This window comes from Calidris pugnax, unplaced genomic scaffold, assembly GCF_001431845.1.
Source record: "Calidris pugnax isolate Ruff unplaced genomic scaffold, ASM143184v1 scaffold60, whole genome shotgun sequence".
Classification (NCBI taxonomy): domain Eukaryota; kingdom Metazoa; phylum Chordata; class Aves; order Charadriiformes; family Scolopacidae; genus Calidris; species Calidris pugnax.
Window position 1 is genome coordinate 2,271,529 of NW_015090831.1, and position 19,109 is coordinate 2,290,637.

At 39.3% G+C, this 19,109-nt stretch overlaps 1 protein-coding gene across 6 annotated transcripts in view; it reads left to right on the forward strand.

Annotated features, from left to right (window-relative positions):
* Window positions 1-19,109, forward strand: part of GTDC1 (glycosyltransferase like domain containing 1) — a 212,511-nt gene that overhangs the window by 104,013 nt on the left and 89,389 nt on the right. For all 6 annotated transcript variants that reach the window (XM_014941198.1, XM_014941203.1, XM_014941201.1 and 3 more), the window contains one exon: window positions 885-1,058. In XM_014941198.1, the coding sequence (XP_014796684.1) occupies window positions 885-1,058 (174 nt within the window). The remainder of the gene's footprint in view (window positions 1-884; window positions 1,059-19,109) is intronic.

The window sequence follows — 19,109 nt, forward strand, 5'->3', positions numbered from 1 at the left end:
TAAAGCATTTCTTACCTCTGTGAGCGTTGCGGGGTTGCCAGCGTAGCTAAGGTTGTGTAAGCTCTTCCAGGATAAACTTCCAGGGATTTCAGGGGTTTGTTTTTGTTTGTTTTTTTTATAGCTTCTCGTTTTCTCCAGGCTGACTCCAAGTGGAGAAATACCACCTACATTATCATCTCACTGCATGATAAAATTATCGATCCAGTTGATTTAAAACACAGCACTCAGGAACAAAACATGGCATTAATACACCAAAATTTTTCAAACTTCTTTTTGGTACCATGTGCTGTGGTTTTTGTATGTATATATATGTGTTTATATATATTGTGAATATACTTTTAATCAGGATTATGTGTATATAGGTTAAAATAACACTCTATATCTCTAATATCCTTCTACCTGACACCCTTGGTCGGTCGAAGGGGGTTGATCCAAAGGTAAGTTGTCCTTCTGTGCGTAGGATGATTTCTAGGGAATTTTCATTTTCTTCCAAGTTTCCTTCTACAAAAGCCATATTACAGTGGGCCTTGTTGTTTATAATGTTTGTAGGAAATAATGGCAGCAGTATTATTTGTGCCATTTTGTGAATAAAAAGTGATTCCCAGATAGAATAGGATCTGCTTGTTTAGATTAATAATAATAATGTATTACTTAGTTAAAAAAAAAATAAATTTCAAAGAGTGAATAGACAGAAATCAAAACATTTCTAATTAAGGTACATATGCTACTCCTAATTCACGTGAAAAAGCTGGTTTTAATTAGCGTTCCACTTGCACCTTTTGTTTGTTTATGAGAAAGATGTATGCTATTTCCACGGCATTTAAAATAATTCTCTTCCTTTTTGCAGCAGCAGCACATTCATTAATCTTCACCGCTTTTTACAGTTTGGTTGCTGATGTTGTGGTGTTCAACTCTGCTTTTAATATGGAATCATTTCTTACATCCATTGGAAAATTTATGAAGCTGATTCCTGACCACAGACCTAAGGATTTGGAAAAAATAATCAGACCGAAGTGCCAAGTCCTTTATTTTCCAGTCAGGTTTCCCGACGTGAGCAGGTCAGTACATCTTCCACGTCATAAATTGCCTTCAGCCTGTCAAAAACTCGCTATTTATGGTGACGTTCTAACTAATCAGCTAAAGCATCGTTAATGAAAAGAGTTTGATAATATGCAAAGATCCCCTAATTGATAAATGTATTTCCATAATCAGAGGCTATTCAGGAGGCGTCTGATCTGCCGAGCCTGTCCTTCGCCTGGTGTACAAACTTGCATCGCTCGGGGTTAGCCATTTCCCACTTGTTTTTAGTGATTTTCCACTTGTTTTTAGTGATTTCCCACTTGTTTTTAGTGATTTCCCACTTGTTTTTGGTGATTTCCCACTTGCTTTTGGTCTTTTAGGAGTTGTCGGCTCCTCAACTCCCTATGTATTTGTACAGGGGAGGTCAAGGAGGAGATGGAAATGCTAGAGGAGAGTAAAACCCTATAGTCCAGAAGCTGTATTTCCCCTGGTGTGTTGGGGTGAGATTTTATTCCCTCCTCCCTCCCCTACCTCTTCTTTTATCACTTCCCAGGTAGGCAAAAAAGCATCCCAGTAGCAGGGAAGGGACTTGCAGATGTTGGCATTAGCTCTTCTTCCCTCTTCCCTCGGTTACTCTGAAGGACGTTTTTTATTACCCTCGTTTCCGAGCCCGTCTTGAAATTAGCGGTGGGTTATGTGGCTCAAAGGGAACATTGGCGAGATCCTTCTCACTTTTGATTAAACCTGGCACAATTGTTTTTCCTCTTAGAAGGGACTCTCCTCCCACCGAACAGGAACGTTGCTTCAGTGGGACCGGTACTAAATAGAGTATGATTCTGCAATTTGATTATACTCTTAAAACTGGCGCGATGCTGGCTTCATTTTTTTGCTGAAATAAGGATGGAAGGCACCATAGTGACTCTGCAAGAGTCTGCCTTTTGATCTGATAATAAGTTCTGCCCACGCTTGAGATCCCTGTCCCTGACCAGCTTGTACGTACACTTATTTCAAAGCCTAAATATACATTTGTGGTAATTTGGGGTGGAGAGATTTTTAGTAGCGGAGCTGAGGTCGTGCACTCTGTTGATGTTCATGCTGCCAGGTTTGCGTTTGAGAATCTTGGAAAACTTTCTATTCTAAAGTACTAACATTTAGAAATCAATGTCTACAGTTAAGTCTTTAAGCTTAAAATTTTTGGCAAGTGGGTTAAAATCCTCCAATGTTCCTCAGGGACATGGCTGCCTGGATGGCAGTGGAGATCAGAACCTCTGTATCTTTGAGGATCTACTATGGCTTCGCAGAGACCATCTTTTTCAAGAGCAAGGGAATGCTGTGGATGGTCAGCATATTGATACCGAGCCGTTTTAAATGAGTCTTGTGGTTTTTTGGCATACTTTAGGAAATCATGCGGCCCAAGCCTGGTTTTGGAGATGGAGTTGGGATGACCCTGTCTCATGTATTAAATCTGCTCTTTGGGATTTATCAAGCCCTGGCAGATAGGGTCAAACGAGACCTGACAAATTAGGCTGAAGTCATACACTCAGTCATCGCTTGTCCAAAGCAGAAGGTGATTAGGGGGGTAAAATGACCAGTTTGCTACCCAAACTGGTCAAGTGGGAAGACTTTGTCTTACTGTGTGCTCTTCTAATGTCCTGCTCTTAGATTAAGTCTCACCTCCCGAAGCAGGACACCTTTCACATTTCCATCGTGTTTGTTGCACTTGAAATTATATGGAACAGCTTATTTCCAGCAGTGCTGGACAAAATTAAGATGTTCATAAAGAACTGTGTGACTGCACAACTTTCTCAGCAGAGTAATTAGAAAGGCAGATCAATATCAGCTCTAGTATTTCTAATACGTATTTTATTCAACAACTAACTCAAGATGCAAGATCTGGATTTGTTTAGAATATCATATCATTACAAGGAAAATAAAGCAGAAGAAAGGGCTGTTTCTGAATCATTCTGAGGTTCTTTGGGTTTTGACCTTCAGCTGCAGCCAGTATTTACTATTTCTTTACAAGATCATGTTTTAAAATAATTTGGAATGCACCTGTGGCAATGGAATGCTGTTTTTTAATTTTGACTGTATTACTTGTAGTGACTGAATGGAGACTGAGGACAAAAAGGTTAAGAAAAATTGCGGCCAAGCTAAAATTTATAAAGCAAGCTCTTCGCCCAGAGTGTTTTTCAAGTTATTTTCAAATGGTAATTTGCTTTATCCAAACCAAACTCATACAGTGTAAGTAAGTGATTATTTGCATGACTGACAATCATTTCAGTGCCTGCAGTCTTTCTAAAATGCATAATTTTGCTGCGATGTTGGGAAAATATTTAAAAATTCTGAGGGCAAAATAACCAGGATGATTTTTATTTTTTTCTTCCTTTACTTTGACCTCTTTTATTTTGCGTGTGAACGTCTCAGGGTGTGTTTGTGTCTTAGACATAATCTTCATTTGGATGCAGGAGAGGGCTGATCTCGGAAATCATCCTCGTGCATGTGATGGTGATCTTTTTAAGGTTATTTTAGATTAATATTGCAATTTTAGGGCAAAAGAAAATATATCTGACTTGTGATCAAAACCAGTGTAGTAAGGGAGCATGTCAGATGAGTTAATCCTGTAACGGATCTACCTTTTAATAGAATTACTGTAGGTGATGGGTACACAAACTAGTACAAGCAGTGAACCATCACTTGAGAGTAAAGGTGCAATGATGAAGGATACCCCTGGAAATACCTCTGAATACTATAAGAGGTACTGTTATATGTATGTACAGTGTGTCTTTAAATATTTCAGATGGTTATCTAATCACTGCTTTTCTAGTTTTGAGAGGAAATTATCAGTGCTTTTTAATAAAGGTTCTTCTTTTGAATAAATACTTGTCATAAGGGCACGTGTTGGTGTTCCCAGAGCACAGAACCAGATTGTGGTCCTTATCTGACAATGAGAAGAGATGAAAGGATTTGAGGATTTAGCAGAATAAGAAATGTACTGGCCTAATCCTCCTGTTTTCTGGTTCTGACAACGACTGCCTTCCATATTGCCTCCTGTGGTGCCACAGCCACTCCGTGTATCCTCATCCTCTGTCATTTCTGACTTGGAATTCTCCTTTTTACACATTGTGATGAAGTAAATGGTGTAGAAATACTTATCGGAGCACATCTAAGCTTGGAGACAAATAAAACTCCAGGTTAAGGCTGTCACTTCATATGAGCACATCTAAACTAAAACTCCAGGTTAAGGCTGTCACTTCATAGCACATGGGTATTGCAAGGGATGTAGACCAGTAGCTGATGTTATGTGCCATATGTGCTGTGTATCAGCCTGGTTTTTTACAACACAGTGAATTAAATACATTGTAGTTCACACTTTCATTGTCATTGGCTAAATTTCAATTTATTTTCTATTGTAATGAAAACAAAATCCTAAATGTTGTTGTTTTTTTTCTTTTCTATAGAATCAGTGTAGTCAATTTTGATATAATCTGTTTCCACTTTTGTGCTGGAAAACTATAGTCCAGGGGAAAAGAAAAATCCCCTTTCTACTGATGTTGTCTGTGTTACCTGCATCTCCGTATGCCAGCAGATTGCCCTGGAACACCTCTGGAAGGTCTTGTTGATGATGTATGTGAATTCTTTTGGTCCATCTGCATCCAGACTCTCTCTGGCAGTCGGCAAAGCGAGGTCAGATTTAGAATTAATTGGAATTAATTTCAATGAGAATTTTGATACGGATTTTGGATATTATTACTATTCCTCTGACATCAATATGTCTTTATTATTACCTTCCTGGTAGAAAAGGAAGATGTTTTTATAAGCAGGAATGAAGTAACGTTCCTAAGAGCACAAAATGCGCATTGGACTAAGGTGGAATAATATAAAAGAAACATGAGAGGGTGAGGATTACAACAGAAATAGCTTCTTTTAAGTGGAACTTATTAGTGAGTATCTGGTACTCTCTGCATTACACATTTTGAAGTAGAATTAAAGATTTTAGACTATTGTTTCTTCATTTGCTTTTATAACTTAGCACATTTAACAGGACATTTTCAACCATTTGATTTTATTTTTTTTTTTTTTTTTTTTTGGGTACTTATAGTGTAAGAGAGGCAGAATTTGCCAATTTGGAGAGTACTTTAGGGACAGTCAAGGGAGTTCCTGATTGAAGCAGAAGTTTTTAAAAGGCGCTGACAGTATCTCTTGTGCAGAAAACGTGACTGTCACATGTGGAGGAGCCTGTTTTGGGGAAATAAAAATTGCATTACTTGGCCCAGGCTCGCGGGGCTGAACTTCAGCCCTCTATTTAGATAACTAAGAGGTCCCCCCAATTCCTTTGTAATCCAAACGCTCTACAATAGCTTTGCTGGGCTGGAAAAATACAGATATCAACAAGGAGGGCAGAGACTTTGAAGAGCCCAAAGTGATAGATGGGCACTGGGGACATGTCTGCGTGGCACAGAGCGATGCTCAGCAGCAGTACCCGAGTGAGCTCTAGTGCCCTGTCTTGCATATGGAAAGCAGTATACCTTAGAAGAGCAGTTTTTTGGCTAATTAGCCTTCCGGTGAAATAGCATATATTAGCTTAGGTGGAGTAGTATGCTAATGACAGTGATTCTGGGGCTAGCTACTGCCTTTGGTGGTGGCTCGGGCATCTCCGTGGTGGGCCATGCTCTCTCTGGTTGGCAAAGCCTCCCTGCCACCACAGTTTATGGGTAGTTAGCATAATTAGAAAATGCCGATGGACTGCTTCTACCTTGGGGCTTGCTGCTGAAGAACTGGGTGATGGAAATTACTCCCCTAAATGTCTTTTCCTCCTCCTCACCTGCCGCCAGCAGGGTTTGAGGGTCGGTGTTGGCACGCTAGGACAGTAACGCAACGACCATGAGGGATGCTGTCAAAGATCTGGGACACGGCACCTATTGGGAGGAAAGTGCAGTCCTGGCTTAAAAAGGGCAAAAAATGTGAGTTCTGGAGCCTTTGGCTGTGGATCAGTTCCCTTCTGCATCTCTGGGGTAAGGGGAGAGGATCTGCACCTACAGCAAGGGGTTGGGTGGTTGAATGAAGGGGGCCTCCATCCATATTCATTGGGGCTTTCTGACATGGTGCTTCCTCCAAGTGTGCATTGTGTACCATGAGGGAGGTTTTGGGGGTGATGCAGGAGTTTCCATTCCCTCTCTGGATCCCCAAGTCTTCCAGGCAGAACGTGTCAGCTTTATCCCCAAAATATTTATCCCCAGGGGCAAAAAATGTGAGTTCTGGAGCCTTTGGCTGTGGATCAGTTCCCTTCTGCATCTCTGGGGTAAGGGGAGAGGATCTGCACCTACAGCAAGGGGTTGGGTGGTTGAATGAAGGGGGCCTCCATCCATATTCAGTGGGGCTTTCTGACATGGTGCTTCCTCCAAGTGTGCATCGTGTACCATGGGGGAGGTTGGGGGGGTGATGCAGGAGTTTTCATTCCCTCGCTGGATCCCCAAGTTTTCCAGACAGAACACATCAGCTTTATCCCCAAAATATTTATCCCCAGAACTCTCCAGCAGCAGCAGCCTGAGTGTGCCCTCCTAGAAGAAGGCCTGGCTGAGCGCTCTGCTGGGATGTATTCATTGCGCACAACTTTCTAAAAAGTAATTTCTTTTTATCTATTCAGGGACAAAAATAGTTTTACTGACTCTCTTTTATCCGGCGTATAGGTATTCCACTAAACGCTGTCATAATAACCATTTAGTCTCACAATAGCTCACAAGGATACTTAAGCAGAATTCTCTGTGCAGCCTAGTTTTTTATTATGTTGGGTACTGCTCATGTTGCATACAACACATTCCCATAAAACTTGCATTTTGTATTTACAGAGAAATTTCTCTGGAGAGTTAAGGTCTTGTAAAACATTCTTGTTCTACAGCATGAACGAATTATTATACTCTGGGGCATTAAAAGTGAAGTGTACTGAAGAAAAGAATTTTTTCATTAAAATGCAGTTTATATTGATAAAACAGATTACTAGCATTTGATGAAATGTGAAACTTGGATCTACCCATATCGCTAAATCGCCAGTAGGTTTGTTTTGGCAAGAAGAATAGTATGTAATGTATATCAGGACCAATCATTATACAGTACCTGTTAGTTTTGTATTAGATTAAATTGTCTTTCACTAGAGTACTTGAAGAAAAAAAAAAAAAAACAACACCCTACTATATCTGTATCTTGAAGTAGCAGAATGTGGTAACCAAGAATATTAGAAAATAAAAGCTGTCGTGTTATCAGTTTTGGCACAGTCATTTATCAATCAGTATTTTAAACATTGACAAGTGGTAATTTAATAGGGAATGACCCTGTTGGCAGGAAGTTCTAATGACAGATGATGCAAACTCATTTATCACTATGGGGCTGTGCTGGCTTCTTACCTTTCTCAGTATCACAGCTCATATTTTCCAAGTCTGGGATGTGAGAAGCCACAAAGGGCAAAACCTGTGGCACCGAGCCTATAACCACTCCCATCTAATCTGATTAACCCCTTAGCTGCAAATCTCTCTGCAGCGTAGCTGGGAGGATCTGAAAGTTCTGATACCGGTTTAAATACAATTTATTTTTTCAGCAGGCTTTGCCGTGCTGCTTGTAAACGCTTCCCCATGGTAATTTTTTTTTTTTTTTAGAAACGTTCGAGTTGTGTCACTTTGAATATAAAGTTGAGACACGCTGGTACTTGGCTTTCAAAAACAAACCACATTCTAATAATTAATAGCACATTTCATTAGCAGGCATTAAAAATATTATATGCGGCGCCCTATACAATGGGCGGCTATTATTATTATTATCATTACTACTCGAGAAGGAAATTGATGCATTCAGAGGTTTAATTGATTCGTGCATATTCATGTGGGAAGTCAGTGGTAGAGTCACGACTGGCCTGGATTATTATGCACTTCCATGCATAATAATTTCTCTGCGGCTCGTAAAGAGAATAGACTACCTTGCCGTAATGTATGTGGGCATTTGAAGTTGGGGGATGTCATGGGAGAGGAGATGAAAATGACACCTTCATCAGCAACTGGTGTGGATGGAGCTTTTAATTCTGCTGGGATTAGCCTATCTGTAATGCAGTAATTCAGCTGCACTTACTCGGAATGAAAACAATAATATATTTTCACTTTAATTCCCACAATAGTAAAAGTTTTCATGGATTTGATAGGATTTTATGTTACCTTTTTTTAAAGTTTAAGGAAGGTGAGCCTTGCTTTGGGCTTTCTCCACCTTCCTACCTCTGTTCTCCATCTGTTCTTTCTCTTTTCCTTTCTCAATGGTATTTCTTCCCAAGACTGGGATCGGGTTAAATATCATCCTCGTAGAGAAGGATTCAGACATGAAATAATTCTAGAGTTTGCATCACATTGTTGTAATAAGAATGAGAAAAGTTTAAATTTAATTGGTTAAAATTGACTTGAAGTCAGGCTGGTTTCTTTTCTTCTATTCAAAGCGGGGAAAGGCGATTGATTAATGGTAGGATCCTAAAAAGTGCTAAATACCCTCACTTTTGCTGCAGTGATTGGAGCTGAGGGTGCTTGGGGTGTGACAGGGGTGGCAGGAGGTGGCACAGAGGACGAAACGCTGGGTATGGAGTGATGTGGCTGTGGCCAGTTCTGTTCCAACCCATGGGAAGGGACAGACTGACATCCCTCACGTGTGTGAAAGATGGTTTTTATAGACAAGGCTGGCCCTGCTGAATTTTGCATTTCAAAATACTGCACTTCAACGTTTGAACGATTCCATATTTTTTTTGTTATGAAATTCATGAATATTACATAGAAGTGGAGGTGGATTTTGTGTGTGTGTGTGTTGTTTTGTTTTTCTTTAAAGAGATTTCATGCTTACGGGATTGTAACAGAGAGGGAAGCGGCCGTGTTGGACATATTATTTCTTAGTTGCTCCATGAGGCAGTGACAGAACCTTATCATTTAAATATTCCAGGCATTTGTTATAATGTAATGGAGAACAAAGTGGGTGTGCGCTAAAAATTACAGAAAATAGAGGAATAGAAAGGGATATCGGAGTTTTTAGAGATTCTTCATTGAGAATACGAAATGTTTCAAGGAATTTTTTTTAGGAGAATGAAGGAATCTCTGTTACCGATCACGGGGGAATGGCAATACCTTTTGAAAAAGCCAAGCTTCATCTTGAGCACGGTATTATTTTGAGGGGAAAAAAATAAAACCAAAAAAAAAAAAAAAAGGACATTTTGAAAGACTGGTGGAATTACAGAACAGCCTTGCAAATTGTTATTAAATTTGAAATTAAAACTTTTAAGCGGGTTGGATCTGCTTCGAGCGCTGTCGTGTGCCAGATTGCAGACAACCCATTCAAGTTAAAGCCAGAGGTACCCTTAGATGGAAGCATCAGCAGAGAAGAACCTAAGATGTTCTGTAGGAATTTCAAAGAACAGAGAATAAGAGAACAAAATTACACGATGGAATACATAAAATCGCAGTTTTAAGTTTGAAGAGGAAACTTGAAACGTAGCTCTCCAGGCCTATGGAGATGACCTTTATGTAATGTGTAAGAACAATTTAATACAGATGTTTTATTTATACATAACCAAATGGGATGAAGTTAAATGATTTTTAATTTTGCCAAATCACAGATAATTTCTTTGTTGTACACGGAGTATTTTAATCTGTTTAGGTTTTTTCCTTTTTTTTTGGTTTTGCATTTGCAACTAGGAATATTTAATATTTTATATTTTGGACATTCCCCCTGCTCAGTTGTGACTCCCGGATGAAATAATCCTCTTCTCCTTCCCTTTAAATAATTCAAATAGCATACATTTAAAAATATGAAAATCCCAACGTAAATGTACCAGAAGTGCTTTTAAGGTAGGAGGCTGTTCAGCTTTACTGTTGAAAAGAAGCCCGTCTAAATAGTAATGAGGGTTCATCAGAGTGTTGGGCTTCTGAGCACCAAGAAGTAGGGATGCTGGTTGTAGAGCTATGGGAGATCCAAGTCCAGGAACGCTCTCCCAGCTTCTTTTCCTCACGTACGTAAGACAAAAAATCTTTGCATTGTATTTCCTTTATTAACGATGGGGCATTTTGCGTGTTGAGAAATCTGTGTTTGCAGCAGAAGGGGGTTTTGGATATTGTATAACAAGATATTACTGCGTTCAGTCGGTTTTTCAAGCGATGTTGTAGGCACTAACAATAGCCAGGAAGAATAAATCAGATACTAAGCTCAATCAGCCAACCTGTCATTAATTTTAGAGTGGATTCCTCACAAAACTGGGCTGTTTTCCTTTTAGATGACTCCTAAGTAGTGCTCAGTCAAGGCTTGCAAGAAAATAAGGACTTTATCTATCCTTAGCCTACCTCATGTTATTCTTACAATCTCGCAGCTCATCAACAGACCATGTTGTCTCTGTTTTCGTTGCTGCCCAGCTATCTGTGGGATTAATGGTGTGTAATGTCTCTCCATCACGCCAGAGTCCTCAGCTTCCTGCTGGTCCTCCCTTGTCAGCTCTTCTCATCCAGAAACCACAGGTGTCTTAGTGCTGTTTCCGCACCAATTGAAGAGACTCTGATTTAATTTCTCCAGGGTGGATTTGATTTTTAGGTATGTTCCCCCCTCTCTGCCAGAGATGCTCTTCAATGGGGTTCCGTGTCTTCATCCCACATCATCTTCTCTCAAAACTATTCACTACCATGTTTTCCTTTAAACCCTCTGAGCATTTTTCATCTCCAGATGATGGTTCTCGTAGCTGTTGGGTAGAAAAGCCAAGAAGATCTTCCCTCCCTTGGTCACTAAATGGTGGGCCAGTCCATATGGCTGTGCAGGTAAATACAGAAGGTAAAGAACATGCAGATGTGTTGTAGCTGTTGGGTAGGAAAGCCAAGATGATCTTCCTTCCCTTGGTCACTAAATGGTGGTCCATATGGCTGTGCAGGTTAATACAGAAGGTAAAGAACATGCAGATGTGTAGACTCCTTGCTGCTGGAGATGCACCAAGCAGCAATATAGCTCCACTATACCAAATGAAAAAAAGCTTGTGTGATACTCATACTCAATAGAAAAGATATTTTTTAAAGATACAGGTTGGCGTGTCTGCGTAAAGCACTGAAAATTTGTCTGTTGCTCTGGTCACCCGTGTTCAGGAAAGATTAATTTAAACTGTGAGACAGGTACAGAGAATTGCTGCTGGGATGATTAGGGAGAATCTGTATTATGAGAGCAGATTAAAAGAGTATGGTTCGCTTGTCCTAGCAAAATAAAGGTTGAGAAGGGGATATATGTTAATCTTTATAAATACAGTCAGAGGATAAATGCCATGAAAGAGGAGGAATTATTTAAGTTCCAGGATAATCCTTACAACATCCACTAGGTATAAATTGGTCATTATTAAATGACTCAAACTGGAAATGAAAAAAAAAAAAAACTAACTGTTGCTCTGGTCACCCGTGTTCAGGAAAGATTAATTTAAACTGTGAGACAGGTACAGAGAATTGCTGCTGGGATGATTAGGGAGAATCTGTATTATGAGAGCAGATTAAAAGAGTATGGTTCGCTTGTCCTAGCAAAATAAAGGTTGAGAAGGGGATATATGTTAATCTTTATAAATACAGTCAGAGGATAAATGCCATGAAAGAGGAGGAATTATTTAAGTTCCAGGATAATCCTTACAACATCCACTAGGTATAAATTGGTCATTATTAAATGACTCAAACTGGAAATGAAAAAAAAAAAGGGTGTTGTAGGGTGGTTGTTTGTTTTGGTATTTGGCTTTTTTTTTGTTTCTGAGAGGTGTTTAGTTTTGAAAGGGCTGTTGAAACACTTTGGAAATTTAAGAGGAACTTGATAAATTCATGGAATAGCTGGTTAAATGGTACAGGAGTAGTGCCAGGCAGTTGCAGATGTTTGCTCTGATGATAACCCCAAAATGAAGATGCAAAGAGGTGGACTATGAGGTGATCACATAATGACTTCAGTCTTGAGACCTGAACTGGTCCATGAAGGAGATCATGTATTGGTAGCGTCTATGAAAGATACAATGGAAGACCAGTCTGTTCTGTGTATGACACACAGTGTTGATCTTGAATGTTATTAATCAGGTGCTTTATAGGTGAGCAGTGTCCTGCAAGGTTTGGCTTGCTCATATGTTCAACCTCTCACCGTATTTGGGATCGGATGATGAATTTTTTCTTCTTTTGATTTGATAAGGAATTTTCATTTGCCAGGATTCATAATGACCATGGTGGGAAGGGGAAAAAAATTAGGAGGAATGTTTTTGCTTTTATCTATCTACTGGGATCATCTGGACATCTTAGTGCTTTTGAAGAAAGTGATGTCATGGCCATTGAGTTTGGTCCCTCCTCTCCTCTCCTTTGATGCACTGGAGTTTTTGAGGAATAGTCTTAGACTTTGCTGTTCTGTGGCCACCTGAGCATCCCTCAGAAGACAACACAAACTGGGGTGGTGCCAAGGGTTGACAACATCAGTGCTCAGGGAAGGAATTAGGTGAGATTTGCTTTACCAAGAACCGTCTTGGGGCAAAATGTTGAGTATTTTGGTGGTGTAAGCATCCTTCTGGGTTTTGCCTCAGTTTACTTTTGCTCACTGAAGCATTTGGATAAAATTCTTCTCTTGAGCTCGTTAGAGTCAGGATGAGTTTATTTTAACTTTCTTATTTTGATGAGTCTGTGTGGCTCTTTCATTCCCAGCCTTGTGCAGAGCTATTTAATACTAAAATTGCCTCAATCTGCGCTTAAAGCAAATGAATCACAGAAAGAAGAACTTTTTCTGCAGTAATTCCTTTCAGTGGCTGAAATTTTATCTGTCCTTCATCAAACTTCCTCGCAGGTCTTTCGGTTTCAGAGTTCAGTTACGTTATCTGCTGTCTGATTTTGAATTCCCAATGTTGGATTATGTGACTCTATATGGAAAAGAGAGGATTTGCCCCTTTTCGGGTGCCTAAACTGCCAATGAAAGGAGGGATTATCTGTCAGGATTCCTGGTAACCTAGTCACAAATTTTAAAATAGTAAAAAATATTTAAAAATAAATTTTTAAAAGAGCAATAGCAGGTAAAAATTATTATATTTTTTTTTTCCTAGTGAAACTTTGTATGGTATATATAAGGTTGCCCTGGGTTTATGACATTAAAACATTATATCTTTGGTTCTGAAAGCAGCTGAGCTCTTCCCAGAGGTGCTGAATTTGCTGGTGCATCTATACGTCGGTGGCTTATTAATTCTGGGAGCGTCCCTTCGTTTGGGCCAGCAATAAGTCCTGTTCAGTCATTGCGCCGGGGAGGAAAGGTTTAAAGCTGCGCTGGTGCATTGGAGCCCGTTTGTTTGCGGCAGATGATTTGCCTGGGCTTTGATGCGCAGTCACTTTCTGACATTTGTGTATTTCAGCAGTGAACAATGTAAACTCATTTTCTGAGCACTTTGATTACTTGCACATAGCGGTGCCCATGGCATGTGACAGAGAAGAGCACTCTATCCACTAATCAGATAGATATGCTTCAAGCGTATTTACACAAAATAATGAAAACAGCTGTTAGATACCTTTAAACTTGAGTGTGTTTTGTTATTAATCTACTAGCCCGTACACATGACACTATAATTCTTCGCTCACTCAAGTTGCCTTTAATGACACAGTAATAAAACGGAGAGGGATGAAAGTAATGGAATTGTAGAATGTAATGCCTCAATTGTTCTACAGTGTCTTCCTTTTTGCCAAAATAAACCACAATTAGGTCCATATGGTGTTTTGAAGTTTTCAAGCAATGACCCTAATAAAAAGTAATGAATTTCTGACAAAAGAAAGCATGGTGCTCTTTTAAGCAGATATCTTCGCTATTGATCTAGTTATGATTGCAGACTGATATGCTAATAGAAGAAGAAAGGTTCAACGTGCCTGGTACAAGCACTTTCATTTGTGGTTTATTTTATTCTTATGAAATTCAGATTGAAAAGGTAGAAACATGTTGTAATCCATCAGTTATGACTCCCTTTTTTAAAAGACCTACTATAAAGAAAACAAATGGGTTTTTCCTGAGAAAAACAGGAGTTTGGAAAGCATTCGTTAACTCAGAATTTCCAAAGTGTGTGTTAACGAAGAGGATGCCTCGCGGTGATGAAGATGCTTTGTTTGGGTGTGTGTGAAACTGGTCTTGTGCACTTTATTGTCTTCAGAGGTCCAAGCTGGGCTATTTACTATTCTCTCTTTAAACCTTTTCGTGGGGGAATTGGAGTGAACGCTCCTCTTCATCTCGGAAAAATCAAACTGTGGAGGGAGCAGTTGTTAGGTAAGTACAGACACTTAAAGCCAACGACTGGGGAGGACGTGAGGCTCATCCTTGTCTATAGCACATAGCTGTGGGCGACCGTTAAACAAGTCTGGTGTGTCAGCGTATTTCCAGCGCAGTAATAACGACGCCCGAAGTATGGGTAATCTCCTCTTAATAGAGAGAGGAGAAAGGCAGGTTCTGGAAACAGATACCAGGGGAAATAAATGGCTTAATGTGGTGAACCTTTCACCGTTGAGTGAGCGTTGGTTCCACCTACATGCAGTCCTAAAGAAGTGAATTGAAAGGCACCCGCCGGAAAGTGTGTATTATTGGCATTATTTTACTCCGAGTTGTGCGGTTAATGTTGAGCGAGGCCTGTAGTCTTGCAACATGAAACTACTCAGAGCGTACCTTCAATAAGATCTAGCTCGTCTACCTTTGATCATCGCTAGAAACCATCTCTGAGTGGCTTCTTCACTGCTCAGTTGGGAACCCATTTATTTAATGGGCTAATTTCTCTATTGCTTGTTCTCTATTGAGCAGTTTCAGACTTCCTACTCTAGTCTCTGCTGCTGTCCCTTTGGAAAATAACCTAATTTTGGCCTCAGTAACCCTTACCATTTTTCACTTATGTTTGCTACCTTCTACATTGCTAATTTCTCCATTCCCTTATGTATCACATACTTTTGTGTGGTTACTTTATTAATCTTAATTAAGAGAGTCTTGTTGATGGATTAGAACTTTATCCTCAGTAGTCTATCTTTTATGCAAAGTAAAGGGATTGTTATTTATTCCACCACTTTTCTTCCTGAAAAATAGATAGTGTTTCCTAATTTCTCACCTTCTTGCACTGGATGCCACTGTGAGATGTGAATGATTAATTTGTTTTATTGCAATCATGTTTAATAGCAATTGACTGGTGCTTTGGAACTGGGGCTTGCCTTCTGGAAGAGGGCATGAGCTGCTGGAGAAACTAATCTCACTTCGGATTATAAAATTGGGGCTATTTCTGTTATTTTGAATTCTAATAAGAGAAAGCTAAAAGGGGAAATCTCTGCCTTACTTCCTATAATTAAAATGTGTTTAAATTGATTTTTCTTGCCTCAATTTTCAGTGTTAAAAGCCTTAAGAAATAATCTCATGCTCTGAAATAGGGTGTCAAATTGTAGTTTGGCTTTCAATTACATAAAGAATCCAGAAAGCATAGGTGGCCTAAGAGGTGAATGTGTTTAAAATAGCTAGTTTTTATAACCAACTGTAGGTAAGAATTGAGCTTTCCACCCTAAATGAGCAGGTTCTCCCAAGGAGTTGGATGGAAGCACCCGTGTTCGGAGGGATTCCTCATGCACTACCCCTCTTTTGGTGCTTGTGCTAAATTCCCTTCCTCTATCAGACATAATAGCAAATAAATGGAAATACTTTTAATACTGAAAAAGCTCAAAGTAAGCATGGGAACCTTGAAATGCTGTGTGCTTTAGCCACAGCTTTTATTCATTAAATATAAGGACTGAATTCTGCAAGGTTGTACTCCCTTCATAATAACAAATAAATGGAAATATTTTTAATACTAAAAAAGGGTCTAAAAGCTCAAAGTAAGCATGGGAACCTTGAAATGCTGTGTGCTTTAGCCACAGCTTTTATTCATTAAATATAAGGACTGAATTCTGCAAGGTTGTACTCCCTTGAGAAGTTTAAATACCATCGGGAGACTTTAGAAATTCTGGCTTGTTTTTTATACAACTCAGTTGAAATGATTTGAAATTTCTAGGTACTTTGAAGTTCTTGGTATTACCTGCAAAGGCTTATTCTAGAGACTTACTGTAGTACCTTCTGAAATCTGAAGTTTTAACCGTTTGTTGTGCCCTGGGTTTTGACCATTTGATTGGAAAAGCGATCACTCTGACAACTGCTGACTGTGTATATAATTTATTTGATAAAAAATACCCAAAATAGTCTCATTCCCATATCACTGCTACTTGCACTGTGATATCACCTGGTACATCCTTTGACTTTCCAACAAGTGAAAATAAAGCAGTCAGTATTAAGAAGCATTAGCACCCCCAAAAGATAATAATGCAAGGTTTTTGATGTTTGATAAAACTGTGCTTGGCTACGTATGGACCGTTCTATAGGTGACTAGCTGCAGTCATATAGACTTCCTCAGTCAGCATATACGTTTGCAAGACTAGCTCCTTAATGAACAGTAATTATTACTACAGATTGCAAATTATTGCATTATAGAGCTCATGTAAAATCAGGTCTTGAAGTAAAATCCTCTTGAAGGATTTTATAATCCTTCATGCAAAACCCAAAAGTTTTCTATTTTTTGATCTACCAATACATATATATTTAGAGATGTATCATGACTTTTTTTTTTAATGTCTTCTTTTTTATAAAAATATTTAAGCTCCTTTAAGAACAGAGTCCGTTATCGTGTAATGATCAGAACTGGTGATTTTTTAGGAGTAGATGGAGGGGACAAGTTTAAGAAAACATTTATTGTACTGTGTTTTGGAATCACAAGCCGGTTGTAGAGGTTACGTTCAAAATAGCAGGAACGAGTACGGCAGCATTTTGGTAAATTGGGACATAAACATCTGTTGCAGGAATGTAGAAATGACATCATAAAGAATGTATGCAAAAACTTAATTGAAAAAGAATGATGCAGAATTGCAGCATGACTTTAAGTCTAAATTGATTTTTGCCTTCAGAGTGAAAGTGGGATTTTTGTGCAACATTCCAATACTATAAAGTATTTAAAATGTAATGTCCTATTAATGTACCTAAAATGTAGACTCTGGGTCACCCAATAAGAATAGTAGTTACAGTAATACAGTATATGTAATATGCAATTATCTTGACAATAGTTTTATTTTTTCAACAATTTTGTCATAAAAGAGCAGTAAGATACAATGAATTTGATTCATTTTGTGTGTGTGAATCATTTAATAGGCCATTACATCTACTATATTAGACTCCATTCTCCTTTCAGAGCTTTTCATTATAAGGCTGTCTTTAATGGAAAGAAGTTTAACCTTCCCTCCCAGATAGATTGAACCCCATAACAGTGTAAACATTCTCATTATAAAATAAAATCCCCTTCCCCAAGGGCAGCACTATAATTATGTTGCAGAGTGTTGTACAAATGTTTCTCTTAAAAAATGTTGTCTCATTCTTGTCCTCAAGTTTTTATCATTTTCATTTATGAAGAGAATCAATAATACTTTTAAATTGTAATTTAATAAAATAAATGTGATCTGATTATTTTTTAATTTTTTTGAAGTTATTTTAATCAAGTTTGAGAAGAAGTCATCAGTAAAATTGCTGTTGATTTATAAATAGGATAATTAGAGGCTTTCCTCCTAAGTACTGTTCACTGGCATTGTGGCTGTTTTTATTGCCTAGTCAAACCTCTTCATTCAATTTTAAAATTGCCTTCTGAATGAACTGCGCTATGAGCTTGCCAAATAGTGTCACCATTAATACCTTACCTCCTCTATTTCATTGTCCGGTCCGTAAATGCGCAATAAATTGTTTGATAAGGAGGTCAATGAGGTTGGACTCGTTTTTTCAGTGAATTACGGCCAAACGTTTCAGATTATGTCACACGTCTTATTGTAGCGCCGGGCTTAAAAGGGGGTGACACCGTACGTGGTAGATCATTTGGTCTGGTTGCTCCAGGACTAGGCACAAATCAAGAAGGGCAGGTTCTCCACCCGTCTTTATATGGAGAACGGATGAAAAAAGCTCACCTTATTAATCCAATTTAATTCTGTGGCGTGTCCCGTAGTATAATTAAGAAATCTCTCATAGCAGGTAGACAGCACGTGCTCCAGGAGGAAGGGTTAGAATCATAGAATGGTTTGGGTTGGAAGGGACCTTAAAGAGCATCTACTTCCAACCCTCTGCCCTGGGCAGGGACACCTCACACTACTCAAAGCCCCATCCAACCTGAACCCCTCCAGAGACGGGGCATCCACAGCTCCTCTGGGCAACCCGTTCCAGTGCCTCACCACTATTCAAAGCCCCATCCAACCTGAATCCCTCCAGGGATGGAGCATCCACAGCTTCTCTGGGCAACCCGTTCCAGTGCCTCACCACCCTCAGAGTGAAGAATTTCTCCCTAAAATCTAGTCTATATCTCCCCTCTTTCAGTTTAAAACTGTTACCCTTCATCCTATCACTACACTCCCTGATAAAGAGTCCCTCTGTCCTTCATTAGGACAAAGACATTCTCAGGCTATTGAAAAGCTGCAGTAGCATTCTTGGAAGGTCCTGAAGCTTCTCCCACCAATGTGCTGGATGATCGTATCTTATACCACATGAGCTATTTGGTGGGAACTGTTTTGTTTTTTTTTTCCTGCACATATAGCTGATTTTGGAGAACCCTGCTGTGTTGGTGTCACCATTCCAGCAGTTTCCCCATCGCGGTGCATCACCTTCACCCAACCCTCCTCTGCCCTGGAGATCTCCTGGGGCTTCCATCCAGGCACGTCTCCCCCCAGCGCCCGAGCCCTTTTGAAATAGAAATGTAAAAGGCGAAAGTAAGAAACTTTGTGCTTGTTGAGTCTAAAAGAAAGTCTGTTTGTGTGTGTCTCTCCCTTTGTAACAGAAGGAATGTTTCTTATGTTTCTGTCTTCAGACAGTTGGCACACATTTCATCTCAGCAGCTGCTTTCTCTTAAAGTGCAGTAGAGTGTAGGACTGTAGTGACACTAGCATTAATACTTCACATTCTGCTATCATATGCTGTCACTGTGAAATATGGATCTAGGTTACATGTGTTTGCAGACTTTGTACTGCTGAATTATGAAAGCTGAC